This window comes from Suricata suricatta, chromosome 6 (genome assembly GCF_006229205.1).
Source record: "Suricata suricatta isolate VVHF042 chromosome 6, meerkat_22Aug2017_6uvM2_HiC, whole genome shotgun sequence".
Taxonomy (NCBI): domain Eukaryota; kingdom Metazoa; phylum Chordata; class Mammalia; order Carnivora; family Herpestidae; genus Suricata; species Suricata suricatta.
Genome location: NC_043705.1, coordinates 4298229 through 4314800, shown reverse-complemented (window position 1 = coordinate 4314800; position 16572 = coordinate 4298229). Strand labels below are relative to the sequence as shown.

Below are 16572 nucleotides of genomic sequence, written 5' to 3'. Positions count from 1 at the left end.
TGCTCCTGGATCAGTTTGTCTCTCTTTTTCTCAGCTTCCACTTTTTCTATAATTATGTCTTCTAATTCACTTATTCTCCTTTCTGCCTCTTCAATCCGTGTAGTGGTTACCTCCATTTTATTATACACCTCATTTATAGCATTGTTTAATTTATCACAACTATTCTTAAGTTCCCTAGTCTTTGTATCAATAACTTCTCTGATGTCTTCCATGCCTTGTTCAAGCCCAGAGATTAATTTTATTACTAAAGGTCTCAATTCTTGCTCAGTTATGTTGCTTATGTCTGTTTTGAGCAATTCTGTAGCTGTCACTTCTTAGTGTGATTTCTTTAGAGGAGAGTTCTGTTTCATCATTTTGGTTTGCTTTCTGTCTCTTGTCAGTTTTAAAAGCTCGTTATGTGCTCTGCACCTTAGAGTACTGCTATATTAAAGGAGGCTCATTCACTGTCCTGGGCCTATCCATTCAGAAAGTGTTCTTTTAATGGTGTTCCTTGGTCTGTTTTGTTGAGACTTTGACTATTTTATTTCCCTACTTGTAGTGATATTTGAGACTCTCCACCATGTGTACTTTGGTTTGTGTCTTGAGGTAGCCCTGGAAAGAAAAAGTCAGACAAACAAATAGGGAACAAAAGCATGCAAACACAAACAAATCAAACAAACAAGCAAACAAAACAAAACAAAAACAAAAACAAACAAAGGACAGTCTAAAAGTATACAACCAGAAATACCAGACACAGATCAAAAGCAGAGTGGAGGCAGTGCTGATGGAAGAGCATATACAGATAGAGAGCATGGTGGGGAGCGTGAGAAATTGAACATTGAGCATTGACCATATAGAGAGACCAGAAGGCTTAATTCAGATAGAGAAAAAGGAGAATATGGCAGGAGTAGAGGACAAACAAAGAAACAAACAAAAAATATCAAAGATAATGATACCCACAGAAACCTTATAGTCTGATTATTTTAGAGAGAGAGAGAAAGGAAGGTAATGATGGAGGTGTAGAACATGCATCAAGAGAATGGATTATATATGCCTGTTTAAGCAACCCTATCACCAGAACACCTGGTCCAGAGGAGGGGAGAGATAAAAATGAGGTAAGAGAGAATATATCTGAATAACAAGAATTGATCTAGAGTTTTTCAAGTCAATGCATCAGTGCTGATCTTGGGAGAGGGGATGTTTTTAAGCATCTATCTAGGCTCCAGTAACAAAGCAGCTACCCAGCCCAGATGGGCATGGCTTGGTGTAGGCCGGTATCACCTCCTCTATGGGTCCTACAGAGCTGCTCCCTGAGGCCTCGCCTTGGTGGTTGTCGGGAAAAAATTGGCGATACCCCCAGTCCCTTCTAGAACCTGGCATTGCAAATCACTCTTTTGGGTCTGATCTCACTGTGCTGTGGGGCAGCCAAGGTGGGCCATGTGCTATGTCCCACACCCAGCCTTATTTCCAGATCTAACTCCGGGTGCACAAGTGACACTGCCCGAAATATAATCTGCCAAGCTGGGGTACCTGCTAGCAGGGGATTGAGTAGGGGACTGGTTCCTCCTGAGGCCAAATGTGTCCTTTGTGTAGCATCTATTCCAGAGGGAATTTTTGGGACCGGGGCACCCAACCCAAAGAAAGCTCCACAGTTAGAGATAGAATCTCTCTCTAAAGCCCTGTGGTTAGAGATGGGATGAGAGGATGCCTCTCTGACCTAGGTCAACTTTTTCCTTTCTCCAGGGACCGTTCTAAGATTCCTCAGATGCTCTTTCTCTTCCCTTTGTCTCTCCACAAAGGGGGCTCCCTCCCTTCTGTGCCTCCATGTCCGAGCTCATTTTTATCTTCTCCAGTTCGCAATCATGCACCTATGAGGCTGTCTTCTTAGTGAACTCCATATCTTTTCCTCCCAGGCTCTTGAGGATCAGAGTCCTTAGGATTCAGCCCTTCTTGCCCGGATTCCCTGAATTCATGGTTTCTAATTTGTCCTATGCCAATTCCATTATTCCATGGAGTTTCCATGGTTGGGTTTAACCGGACTGTTATTAATTTATTGTAATTTTTATACTTGAAAAATCTATATACTTAAAAACTGAAAGTAATTCTTGCTTGTTTCATGTACACTATCTTGATTTTTGTCCATATAATTTTAATCCAATCTTTTTGTAATATATTGTTTTTTATAAAATAATTTATTTTATGAAAATAGACTTTATGCATTAATAATATGTGCTATGGATTACAATCTTTCACATCCCTTTAATCAAACTAGCAATAAGTTGTACAAGTAGAATATTTTTAATAAGTGTATGCTTTTGGTAATATGTAGGAAAAATTCATCTAAGGTCAAAAATTATGTTTTCTTTTTAGAGTTTTATAATTTATTTATTATATTTATGTCACTGGTTTATTTGAAATAATGTTTTTATATGGCCTGAGGTGAGGATCCAAATTCATTGTGTTGCCAGTTGTCATAGTACCATTTGTTGAGGAGACTATGATTTCTACATTAAACTGTTTTTCTATGCTTGTTGAAATTGGTTGATTATTGATTGATTGATTGATCATTAAATCTACTTCATGGATCTATATATATAAACTTTTATATTAATTCTGAAATGACTTGATTACTATAGCCTCATTATGAGTTACAAATCAGGAAGTGTGATCCTCTGTTATTCTTGGTAAAAATCATTTTGGGTATGCTGGGTCTCTGGGATTTCCATATAAATTTTAGGATCAATTTATGAATTTCTGAAAAAAATCACTTTGTGTTTTTATAGAGATGCTGCTGCATCTATTTATCAATTTTTGGGAAATTTGCATATTAACAACAATAAGTCTTAACAAGTCATAGGCATAGGATATCTTAAAATTTTCTTTCTTTTAACATTTCTTTAATATATTTGTTTGTTTATTATTTTAATCCTAGTTAGTTAACATATGGTGTAATGAGGGTTTTAGGATTAGAATTTAGTGATTTATCACTTTCATATAACACCCAGTACTCATCCAACAAGTGCTCTCCTTAAAGCCCATCACCTGTTTAGCCTACCTCTCCATCCCTTCCAGCAACCCTGTTTGTTCTCTTTATTTAAGAGTTTCTTTTGGTAGCAAAAGTAGAGGCATATTTGTTTAGGTTTAAACTGTTCTCTCCTCTATTCTGTATTTACTGTATAATTAAAAGATTAAATTAAAGCTATGAAAAAGAGTTTCTTATGATTTGCCTCCCTCCCTGTTTTTATCTTATTTTTCTTCCCTTCTCCCATGTTTAACATTTCTTTCTTTCAATATTTTGTAATTTATAGGTGTACAAATCTTTCACTTATTAAATTTATTGCCAAGTATTTTATTCTTTTTGACGCTAACATAAATAGACTATTTATCTAATTCCTTTTTCCTATTTTGTCTTGCTACTGTCAGTATGTTACCTTTTGACATGAAGATAACCATGCCTTTGTTGAAGTTTCTTTTTTATGTTTGATTATATTTTCCTCTGTGTATACTTTCTATATTTTAATATAAATCTTGGTGAAGATTATCTCATTCATGGTTATTTCTCAATAAGGACTCCTCAATGTTTACTTCCAAGTCAATATTTTTATGATTTGCATCCATGAAGTTACTTAACAAAGTTTCCTAGTGCCTCTCCACTTTGGAGAGTTTGGAATATTAAGTCCCCCTTTTGCAGACATATTTATGATTGTCCTGATAAATATATTTTGAAGCATAATCCTGAAGAAATTCCAAAAATATTTAGTTCATTTTCCCCTCAAACTTTGCCTAGTTTAATTGTCTATGAAAACAAAAAGCAGACTTGACTATTTATTTCTTTCCTTGAATGTTACACAGCAGACAAAAATTCTGCACTACAATGTTCACAACTCACATTTGTCACTAGATATGTAATCAGGGGCAAAAATAATCATAAGTTCTAGGCTTCAATTTCTTTGGCTATCCAATGAGATAAAAATGATAGTAACATAATAGCTGTGAGAATGAACAAGTTTATGTACATGTGGTATTTAGCTGTCCAATGGGATAAAAATGATAATAACATAATAGGTGTGAGAATTAATGTTTATGTACATGTTGTACATAACTTGGCAAGAATGAAGTTCTTAATAATTATGAGGTCTAAAATATATTGACTGTGTTTTGCATATATGGGTAATATTCACATTCATCTAGTGATATGTATTTATTAATTTTGTTTTATTCACACACAAATAAACTTTGAAAAGTATATATTTTTAGCTTTTTTAAACTTTTATACCTCCACTTGTTAGATCATTTAGGTTTTAGTTTTGTTAACCCACTTTTTTTCCTAGTTGATACAATTCTTTTCTTCCATACATAGAATATATCCCTATTGCATATTTACCTCATTTGCATGTCATTATTATAAAAATTAACGTGTGCTAAAATACTGTTTCTTTAGTTTCCCATTTGGTTTTCACTTGTGACCCTTTATAATTGCAAATAGTAATAATTTGGTGGAATCCTCATTCTGTGGAGTCATTTCCTTCCTATTACTTAATCAATTCATTAATTCAAATAAATATTTATTGAATGCAAACTATATGAGAAACAATAAACTTTTTCAAAGGGGTTAAAAGTGAGCACTGTGGGTGCTATATGTAAGTGATGATTTACTAGGTTATACTTCTGAATCCATTATTACACTATATATTAACTAATTTGAATTTAAATAACTTAAAGAAAAGGATTCAGGATAGAAACTCAAAATATAACATAACATAACATAACAACACAACATAACATAACATAACATAAACTGTAGAAATGTAACCCTCCAAAAAAGTGGGCACTGTATTATTTCTGATTTAAATAATTTTTAATTAAGCAGGAGAGAAATAAGAAAGTGCAGGGAAATTATAATATCTTTTCATAGAGTTGGTTTTTATTTTTTATTTTATTTTTTAATGCTTATGTATGTACGCACTCATTGAGAGAGGATGAGTGAGGGAGGGATATAAAGAGAAAGAAAGAGAGAGAATCCCAGCAGGCTCTGCACTGTCAGAAACTGTGAGATCATGACCTGAGCTGAAATCAAGAGTTGGAGGGTTGACTGATTGAGACACCCAAAATTGTAATACATTTTAAAAGGTTGTGATCAGTATAATTCTCATGGCTGCCCAAGATTACTCCCCCAAAGCAATTATAGGATGTTGCTCCAATGGTTCCATATTATGGACAAAAGATATTTTACAAATGTAATTAAGGTCAAAAGTCAATTGTCTTCACTTGGGATCTTACCTGGTGGGCCTTATCTGATCATATAAATCCTTTAAAGTAAAGAGTTTTCTCTGGATAGTAATAAGAGGGGGGGAACGTAGATTTGAATGCTTAGAAGATTTGGCATGTCATGGTTGTCTTTGAAGGTGGAGAAGCCACGTCCAAGGAGCATGTTCTAGGAACTGAGATCCTCTTCTGGCTGACAATCAGTAAGAAAGCAGTAACTTTAGTCTGATTGTCATGAGGATCAGAATTCTACAAACCACATGAATGAACTTACCAATGGGTTTTTCTACATAGCCTCCAGTCTAGCTAATGCCCTGGCTGCACTGTGAGCAACTAAGGAGAGAATCCACCCAACTCTACCTGTGCTTCTGTCTCATGACTGTAGTATAGTAAGTGGGTATAAATTTAAGGCACTGAGCTTGTAGTAATTTGTCACACATGAATTAAAAACTGTTGCAGGCCATTGGAGTAGTTCACTTAAAAAAGTTTGTAATAGGTAGGAATTATTGCAGTTGAAATCCCTGGGATGGTGTCCTTGCAGAGTTGAGATTTGTGATATTCTGTTAATATAAATTGGAATACTTTTTGGAAACAATGGTTGTAATATAATGACAGAAGAATACAATGTACACACAAAGACCTACAGCCGAGCAGCACTGGACTTAGTCTGACTTAGTGCTGAGTATACATGGTTGTTTTTTTTTTGGTGCATGAGGCATCCCTATAGAATTAGAAATAAATATCTGTAGAGATTCATTGTGAGTGTCTCATTACAAACTAAGGAGTCTATATTGTATCCTCCACTGAGAAATAAAAACATCATTGAACACTCATTGACACAATATAAGCTATTTTGGTAAAATAATATTAATCCAATGTACCCAGTATTTGGAGTATCTATAATATCAAAAATATTTTAAAACTGTATATAATGATATGCAATATCCTTTCTGAAATTATTTGATGAGATTATTAAAAATATAAGTACAAGATTTACTTACTTTTCTGTTAACAAGAATTTCATCTCTAATTTGGCAACTTAACATGGGTGATGTGAATTCTTTACAGTTCATTTTTTTCCACATATAGAGACCGAGTCTAGCTTAATGTGTTTGCTCCATGTTTTCTAATTTGATCTTAATTCAATACCCTCTTTTTAGCTCTGGGTAACCAGCTTAAACCTGACACTTTTAGTTCACTCAAGCCTTTCCCACAAAGTTAAGCATCTGTAAAAGAGAAGAAATCATTAAAAAAAAGCCACATACCAATATTGATTTTATTACAACAAAATATCCCTCTTCAAAAAAATATAATCTTAAGCATTTATTATCTAAGCATCTTCATATTATATATTTCTTTATTCTCATAAGGAGCTGTCATTCATTACTTCCTGTCATCAACCTTTCCAGATTTAACTTCCTTGGCTTCCTTTTATTATCAATTTAGTATTTATGATTCACTATTCAAAACATTATATTGTTAATAACATCAATGACCTAACTAGGTCAATCCATGTCTGGATTTGTAAACAAAATACTACAGCTTCCTTTTGTTTGGTATCATTACTATCACATATATCTTTTGTGGGCCCCTCAATCCATGCACTCATTTGGAAATTCTCAAGAATAATTCACTGGTAACATTATGTAACTCTGTTCAGAAGAAAGGTTTTTTTTGTAATTACGTATTTAGGATAAATAGTAGGTATATAAAGGGAAAAGATAGAGTCTAGAGGAATTCATTTGCAGTTTTCCTCATGTCCTCACTATCCAGGAGGGGTCACAGGGAGTATACTTCCTCCTAGCAATAAAAACATAACACCATTTGTGCACACACCCCCTTCTCCAGAAAGCCTATTAGAGAGCCTAGGCTCCTTCTGCTTAGTGCCTCCAAAAGTTTCAGGCTTTAAGAAGGCATAAAGATGTTTAGCATAAACCACAATGATTGTGCTAATGGTTGAAGCGCAATGAAGCACCATCATTAGTTGATTGTTCACCAGCAACGCAGAGAGAGACAAACTCCTAGATTCCAGTTAAGGTCTGGTCATATGGGCAGGTATTTTTTTAAAAGGTTTATTCATTTTTGAAAGAGAGGGAAACAGAGTGTGAGCAGGAAGAGGGTCAGAGAGATAGGGAGACAGAGAATCTGAAGCAGGCTCCAGACTCTGAGCTCTCAGCACAGAGCCCGATGCAGAGTTCAAACTCAAAGTGAGATCAGACCTGAGTCTAAGTTGGATGCTTAAGCAACTGAGCCACCCAGGCACCCCTACAGGCAGGTATTTCAATATACTACTGTCTAAGATCTGCTCTGTTAACTCATTCCTACACAGTCTCAAACTTTAGCTCTCATTTCCAATATTGGACAAATTTCTTCTGTGTGTCACTGATCACATGCTATTGAAAACTCCAAATACTTATGCTAATATCATCACTGTGCTCAGAACACCAACTATTTATATGCTGCCTGGTTATTCTTTTCCTGAATTATTTGTTTCCTTGCCAAATTAAGCCCACTAATGTTTGATGAGTATAGGACTGTAAAAAATACATCCATGCCAACGAGATGAGGCCAACTCTAAAAGGCTATCACATTTTCAGGCTTCCCTACTGGATAACCCAAAGCTTGTGCTGGACATTCAAAGTTGATCATTAGGATCCCATAATTCAATGAGGTCCCTGTCATTGGATATATGTAGAGAACTGAGTCCCTGCTACAAGGTGAAGGTTCAACTTTTGAAACAATAAACAGTGACAGTAATTCCACTACATGGTATTTGTAAAAGCAATTAAACATTTATATGGTGTCTGGGTGGCTCAGTCTATTGAACATCCAACTCTTGATTTTGACTAAGGTCATGGCTCTAGGGACATGGGATCCAGCCCTGTATTAGGCTCTGTGGTGAGCATGGAGTTTGCTTAAGTTTCTCTCTCTCTCTCTCTCTCTCTCTCTTTTTGTTTCTGTTTCTGTCACTCTCTATCTCTCCCTTTGCCCCTCTCCCTTAGTCACTGGCTCTCACTCTCTCTTGCACTCTCTCTCTCTCTCCCAAATTTAAATTAAAAATAAAGGGGCTCCTGGGTGGCTCAGTCGGTTAAGTGTCCAACTTCGGCTCAGGTCATGATCTCATGGTCCATGGTTTCGAGCCCCACATGGGCTTTCAGCCAAGAGCCTGGAGCCTGCTTCACATGCTGTGTCTCCCTCTCTCTCTTTGCCTCTCCCCCACTCACTTTCTGTCTCTCTCCATTGAGATAAAATAAAGACAAAAAATAAATTAAAATAGTAAATGAAGTAAAAAAATAGAAAAAATATATGCACCCCTATGTTTATTGTAGCCTTATACACAATAATCAAGATATGGGAACAGTGCAAGTATCCATTCATAGATGAAAAGATAAAGAAGATGTGATGTGATATGTAGATATAGATATAGATAGGTAGATAGATATGATTCGTTATGATATGATATGATAGAGATAGAAATAGAGATATGATATATATCATATGATTTCATTCATATGTGGAACTTAAGAAACAAACAGTCGACCATGGGGGAAGAGAAGGGTGAAAAAATAGACACAGAGAGGGAGGGAGGCAAACCATAAGAGGCTTTTAAATACAGAAAACAAACAGAATGAATGGGGGAGATGGGAGAGAGGGGAAATGGGTGATGGACATTAAAGAAGTCGCTTGTTGGGATGAGCATTGCAAGTTATATGTAAGCTAATTTTATAATAAATTATATCCAAAAGAATAAACAGCCAGAGAAAACAAACAATAAAAAAACAAAACAAAAATCAGACTCTGAAAGACAGAGAACAAACTGGTGTTTGCCAGAGATGAGGTGGGTAGGGAAATGGTGAAGTAGGTAAAGGGCATTAAGCGTACACTTATCTCAGTGAGCATTTAGTAATGTATAGAATTATGGAATAATCATATCGTACAGCTGATGCCAATATAACACTGAATATTAGTTATTTCTGGGTAAAATGCATACATACATACATATGTTTACACAGACTTAAAAACGTGGAGAATTGAGATAATGCACGGAAGAAAATGCATTAGCTGGTAGAATATGTCGGGCTTTTGAGAAATATGAAGAAAATAGTAACTGTAACTGGAGTAGGATACATATCACTAAGTTGATTAAAACTGTGAAAAAATAACCAGAAGATATAAGTAATAATTGCCATGTTAAACTCAAAAGCCAGAGGGAATCCTTGGGAATGGCTCATCGCCTGCAGTGGGAGACTCGAGGAAACAGAGGCCAGAGCCCAGGAGCTCCTAGAGTAAGTAGTGGGACTCCAAAGAAGCTTAAACCACCAACAGAGATCTGTTATGCCAAGGCCCTGGCTAAGAAAAAGTAGGGGTTGTACATGGAATGGGGACGTATGGACTTGTACCCTTGAATTTCCTGTATTCTTATATATTTTGAATCCTCTAAACATACTGAATTGGCCCAATATCTTTTTATTACACAGCAATTGCTTAATCAGAGGTTATTCAGCGGCTCCTACCCCTCAGGACATGTGTTTCTTCATGATGTACCCTCATTTCTTCTCTTGGCCATTAGGCTGATAAATTAGATTAAGTTATAGAATAACTCAGGCAGAGATGTGCTGTGTTTGGATAGAAGAGAAAAAGAACTATATTACCAAAGCTGAAACATATTACCTGCTTTGACCAGCACGAGATGGTAGAATACATGTGGGATTGGATCCTGAGGGAGTTTGATCATGTAGGTCAAAACCTGAATTAGTGAAGGAGAGTTTATTGACTTGGAAGCACGCTCCTGGGACATGATACCTACTAGTCTAGCAATCACCCAGAAGATGACCCAAACTTGGTACGTGGATGCCCACATAAAGAACCAAAATCTCCTCAGGTGGGCAAAATGAAGATAAGGATATAATAACAACTTAAAAAATAATCTTTCTAATATACAAATGATTCCAAAAAATCTTAAGAAATAGACTTATCAAATTGGAGAAAGTCAGCTCGGAGTCCCTGCAAACTTCTATCCCAGCTGTTGTCCCACCGAAGGCAGTAACTTAAAAACAAAACTGTAACACAGATGAGATGTGGAAAGTAAGGCTACTCTAAAAGGTCTAAGGTTCCACTGTGCATTATAGTAAACTAGAGTTAGGTATAATTACTCAATATTTTAAACATGGCAATATAGCTGATGAGATATATTTTTAACTTCATTTACTTTTAACAAATTTAAACTTAAAAGCTGAAGTGCTATTAAACAGTTTTTCCATTACTCGTAGCATTATGTTTTGGTAAGAATATATTTTACTGTCAGAATTACATCAACACATATATTATTATACTATAGTCTGCGTATCAGCAGGGTCATTTATAGTATTACATTGACACACTGTTGATCTAATCAACACTAATGGATTTTTATCATTTCAAATATGTAGTTTTTGTATTTACCAATGTAATATTACATTGTGTAATGTGTTTCTTTGAATATGTAATGTAGGGGCGCCTGGGTGGCTTAATTGGTTAAGCATCCACTTCAGCTCAGGTTATGATCTCATAGTTCATGGGTTCAAGCCCTATGTCGGGCTCTGTGCTGACAGCTAGCTCAGAGCTTGGAGCCTGCTTCAGATTCTGTATCTCCCTCTCTCTCTGACCCTCCCCTGCTCGCACTGTCTCTCTCTGTCTCTCAAAAATAAATAAAAAGCATAAAACATTTTTTGAATATGTAATGTAGATAAGATGAGTTACAGTGGTACCTAGATTCACAATAATTAGTAATTAACTTCACATACGTATTTTATAACATTTTTACCTTTAATTTTTTTCATTTATTTCTTTAAATTAAATCAAAATTTGTTGATATATACTGTAATACTGGTTTCAGGAATAGAATTTAGTGATTCATCACTTACATGTAACACCCAGTGCCGGTCCCAACAACTGCCCTCCTTAATGCCCATCACTCATGTAGCTCTTTCGCTGCCCCCTACCGAACACCCCACCAGCAACTTTCAGTTTGTTCTTTGAGAGTCTCTTGCAGCTTGTGTCCCTCTCTTTTCTTACATTATTTTCACTTCCCTTATCCTCATCTGTTTTGTATCATAAATTTCACATATAAGTGAAATCATATATTTTTCTTTCTCTACCTGACTTATTTTGCTTTGCATAATAAACTCTAATTCCATCCACGTTGTGCAAATAGCAAGATTTCATTCTTTTTGACTGTCAAGTAATATTCCGTTATGTATGTATGTAGGTATGTATGTATGTATATGTATATACACATACACTATGTCATTTTATCCATTCATAAGTCAACAGACATTTGAGCTCTTTCCATACTTTGACAATTGTCAATAGTACTGCTACAAACACTGGGGTGCATGTGCCCCTATGGGTCAGCACTCCTGTATCCTTTGGATAAATACCTTTAGTGAAATTATTGAGATGTATGATAGTTTGTTTTTGTTTTTTTGTTTTTTTTTAGGAACCTCCATACTGTTTTCCAGAGTGGCTGCACAAGTTTGCATTTCCACCAATAGTGCATAAGGGTTCCTTTTTCTCCTCATCCTTGCCAACATCTATTGCTTCTTGATAATTTTAGACATTCTGACAGGTGTGAGGTGGTATCTCATTGTGGTTTTGATCTGTATTTCCCTGGTTATGAGTGATGCTGAGAAAGTTTTTATGTGTCAGTCCTATGGATACATTCCTTGGAAAAGTGTCTGTTCATGTACTTTTCCTATTTCTTCACTAGATTATTTTGTTTTTTTGGGGTGTTGAGTTTGGTAAGTTCTTCATAGATTTTGGATACTAACCCTTTATCAGACTATCATTTGTAAATATCTCTTCCCATTCCATTGGTTGTCATTTAGTTTTGCTGATTGTTTTATTCACTGTTAAGAAACCTATTGTCTGTTTGGTTAGGTTTATTCCTAGGCATTTTATGTTATTTTGTTGTGTGTGTGTGTAATTGTGAATGTGATCAGTTTCTGGATTTCCCATTCTGTTGCTTCATTATTGGTGTATAAAAATGCAACTGATTTCAGTACATTGATTTTGTACCCTGTGACCTTGCTGAATTCATGGATCAATTCTAGTAGGCTTCTGGTGGAATTGGTCAGGTTTTGCATGTAGAGCATCATGTCATCTGCGAAAGGTGAAATTTTGACTTCATCTTTGGTTTACTATACAATAGAATACTACATGGAAATGAGAAAGAATAAAATCTGGCCATTCATAGCAACATGAATAGACCTTGAGGATGTCATGCTAAGTGAAATAAGTCAGGCAGAGAAGGACAGATACCATATGTTTTTACTCATATTCTAACAGGAGAAACTTTACAGAGGACCCTGGGGAGAGGAAGCGGGGGGGGGGGAGAGTTAGGGATAGGGAGGAGACAAATCATGAGAGACTCTTGAATACTGAAAACAAACTGATGTGGGAGGGGGAAAAGGGAAGGAGGGTGATAGTCATGGTGGGGGGCACTTGTGGGGAAGAGCACTGGATGTTATATGGAAACCAACTTGACAATAAACTATAAAAACTCTTTTAACAGTGATAATAATTTAACAAATTCAAAAAAATGTGTCAGCCATACTTTTTTTGTTGCCTGAGAAATTGTTTTTTAAATTGCAGTTTAATTAACATATAGCGTTATATTAGTTTGAAGTGTACAAAATGGTTCAACAGTTATAAATGTCTTAGTGCTCTTCAAAGTAATTTAAGTGTATTCTTAATCCCTTCTATCTATTTCCCCATTTCCCCTCCCAACTCCGCTCTTGCAACCACTAGTTTGTTCTCTGTATTTAAGAGTCCATTTTTTGTCTTTTTTTTTTTTTTTTTTTTTTTTTGCTGTTTGATTTGTTTCTTAAATTCCACATAGGAGTCACATCATATGGTAATTGTTTTTCTCTTACAAATTATACCCCCAGGTCATTCCACTGGTGCAAATGCCAAGATTTCATTTTTTAAAATGATTTGAAATTGTTTTTATATTGTCTATTCCAGGGTTAACTTCTTTATGATCAGATGACTTGTCATCAATATTTTTTATTATAGTGTTAGCTATTTTCATAAGCATCTGGCCAGTTTTTATTAATGTCTTACTTTTGATTAGAGATAATGTTCATCCTGTGATTGTTTTTGGTTTTCTTCTTAAAGATTACATTTGGTTTTTGTGTACTTTTCTTCTTATATATCAGGCTCAACAGTTGTCTCATTGAAATATTTTATCTTTATTGAATTTTATGGGCTTACTATGCCATTTGCTAATTGATGTGTTCTAAAATCTATTTTTGTGATGGTAAATGAATCTGGTGCAAATAATGAAATTTCCACTACTTCATTTACTTGTATCAGTCACATCCATTTTTAAAGGAGAAAAACATTCTGATGCCATGATTGACAGAATATTAAAATCATGTTCCCTTTTTTAATCATAACACTGGCTAAGGAGAATAATAAACAAAGCAAGCAAACTCTTAGTTCTGAAGAGATGACTGCTCTGACCTAAAATCCTTGAATTCTTCCCAGAAGTGTAGAATTTCCTAAATAAACTCTCTTGATATCTTCCCCAGATCTACATGCACTGATTAAGTTAACATCATAAATATACATTGATATTGGTGTTAGCATTTCTACATATAGCTGGAAATTTCCCACATTGCTCTAAAACTTGATATGACATTCATACCTCAGACACTCACACTGGAGAATCATTTTTCCTAGAAGCTCTTTCTGGAGTTAGCTCTCTCTGTATATGCAAAACAATGTATTCTTTAAGTTTGTTACAATTACAATACAGTTAGCCTCTGTCACAAAACTCACTTAGTAAACTTGTTATGCAATTTCTGATTCCAATTTGGTTTTGGAGACCACAGTTTCCTGGTATATCTTTGTGAAATATCTCATCTAATAGAAGAAATATTCCCATTTCTTCTCTTTTCAGTCACTCATATTCTGAATATCTCTTTTTAGTGCCCATTTTCTGAATGAGAAATAGCTCTAATAGTCTGCCAATTTGCAGAGGTGAGGTGACCACATAACTTACAAGAAACTCATAGTTCTTACTCAGTTTTGATAACTCACTATCATCAGGTAGTAATACTAAGCATGCTGTGGCATCTGGGTGGCTCAGTCAGTAAGCGTCTTGCTGTTGGTTTTGGCTCAGATCATGATCTCACGTTTCTTGAGTTTGAGCCCTGTACTGGGCTCTGCGCTCATAGTGCGGCTCTTGCTTGGGATTCTGTCTCCCTCTCTCTACTCCTACCCTGCTGGCGCTGTCTCTGTTTCTCTCAAAATAAATATGTAAACTAAAAGAAAAGACTAAGCATGCTTATGGATCTGCGTTTATATCCATAGGTCCCATGTCCATCATAACTCAACATAACCTTTAAACATGGTGGGCACTAAGAAAAAATTTAATTATGGTGTACTTCAAAACAGATGGCCCATTGCAATTACAACTGGAGCCTGGGAAACATATGTATTATTTAAATGAAAAATTGCATGCATTAAAAAGTTTTGCCTTCAAACACCAAATAAAAGACATGGGAGAAAAAATTTAAAATAATGACAATTATTTTATATTTACATTATGAAGTTTCTCCTTTAGCAGAGGCCTGTATTTTAAATTAGAGCTAAAGACTGATGTTCTCTTTTGTCTTTGATGGAATTCATATGTTTACTTCCTAAGTTCTATGTCTACAGCAAAGACATAACAAAGAGTTCAAAATAAATTACTGGACAGAAATAAAATGTACCTGGTTAGGGGACAAATTTTGGAGTCACGTTTTAGCAATTAATTTGTAATATTGGGAAAACATTGAGCTTTTATTGCTTCCATTTCCTCATTAGAAAATGGGACCCAAAGTATTTATATCATATAATTGTTACAGAATACAAAATCATCTATATGAGTGCTTATCTGGGAGCAAGCATAACCTATACAGTATGCTCAAGAAACAGTATCTCTCAATTTGGTAGGCTCACTTAACATTATCAAATTAGCTATTATACTGATTAACACTCTCTTCCTGCATTACTAAAATAGAGATAATTAAAATATGATTAAAATGTTAACAAATACAGACTCTTAGATTCACTTGGCACTGGGTAACCTTGAAGAATAGGACTAAGTTTGCTAGGATTTTATACTTGCATATTTCCTCAACCACTTTTTCAAGGCTCCCTTGACTTCACTGTTCCTCAGACTGTAGATGAGGGGATTCAGCACAGGGGTGAAGACAGTATAAAAGGCTGACACAACCTTATCCTGGTTGGCTGTCCTATAGGATTTGGGTCGCATATAGATGAAAATAGCAGCACCGTAAAAGAGACCCACCACAGAGAGATGTGAGGAGCAGGTAGAAAAAGCCTTTTTGCGGGCTTCTGTAGAGCGCATCTGGAGAACTGCGGCGAGGATGAGACCATAGGAAGTTAGGATAAGGGAAAAAGGGACCAGGAGCATTAACACACAGCATATGTACATCACATTTTCAAAGACCGATGTGTCAGCACATGCCAAACGCACCAATATGGGGGCCTCACAGAAGAAATGATCGACCTCATGTGCATCACAAAATGGAAAACTCAGGGTAGCGGCAGCCTGCATGAGCCCATCAGCTGCCCCCAGGAACCAAGACCCCGCAGTCATTCTCAGACATAACCGCCAGCTCATGAGGACGGGGTATCGCAGTGGGTGGCAAACAGCCACGTACCGGTCATAGGACATGGCTGCCAAGAGGAAACTTTCTCCACCACCTAGTGTGAGTGAGACAAAAATCTGCAGCCCACAGCCAGCAGGGGAGATGGACCTCTTTCCAGTCAAGTAGTCAGCAGCCATCTTGGGCACAATGGTGGAGACCAGCATCATGTCCATGAGGGAGAGTTGGCTCAGTAGGAAGTACATGGGTGTGTGGAACCGGCGGTCCAGGAGAATCAGGAGAAGCATAAGGGCATTGCCATTCAGAGAAGTAACGGCTATGGTCAGCACCACAATGAAGAGGAAAAGGTGGGGCCTTGTGTGATTAAAGAGTCCGAGGAGAATGAAATCTGTAGTTGTGTTTATCTTCACCATGATTTGTGCTGGCCTGACCCTGAAAATGGAAAAATAGGGAAGGAAGAGGTTTTTACCATCTAAACCCCTTAGATTAACTTCATGACTTCGGGACACCTACTGCGTAAGGAGCCCAAGGTCCTTATTCAAAGTTCTACTTCCCAGTTTTAATGGCTCTTCTTTACTTACCATGTCCCTCCTCCATAGCTCAACATTTTAACGTTTCAAATGAGGTCTGCCTATATACTTCACACTAAACTTGACTTAGATAATAG

General features: G+C 36.2%; 1 protein-coding gene across 1 annotated transcript; it reads right to left on the bottom strand.

Annotated features, from left to right (window-relative positions):
• Nucleotides 1-15382: 15382 nt before the first annotated feature.
• LOC115294086 (olfactory receptor 2T33-like) lies at nt 15383-16318 on the bottom strand. Its single transcript, XM_029941787.1, has one exon. It carries the CDS (start codon nt 16316-16318, stop codon nt 15383-15385), a length of 936 nt encoding a protein of 311 aa, XP_029797647.1.
• Nucleotides 16319-16572: the final 254 nt, after the last annotated feature.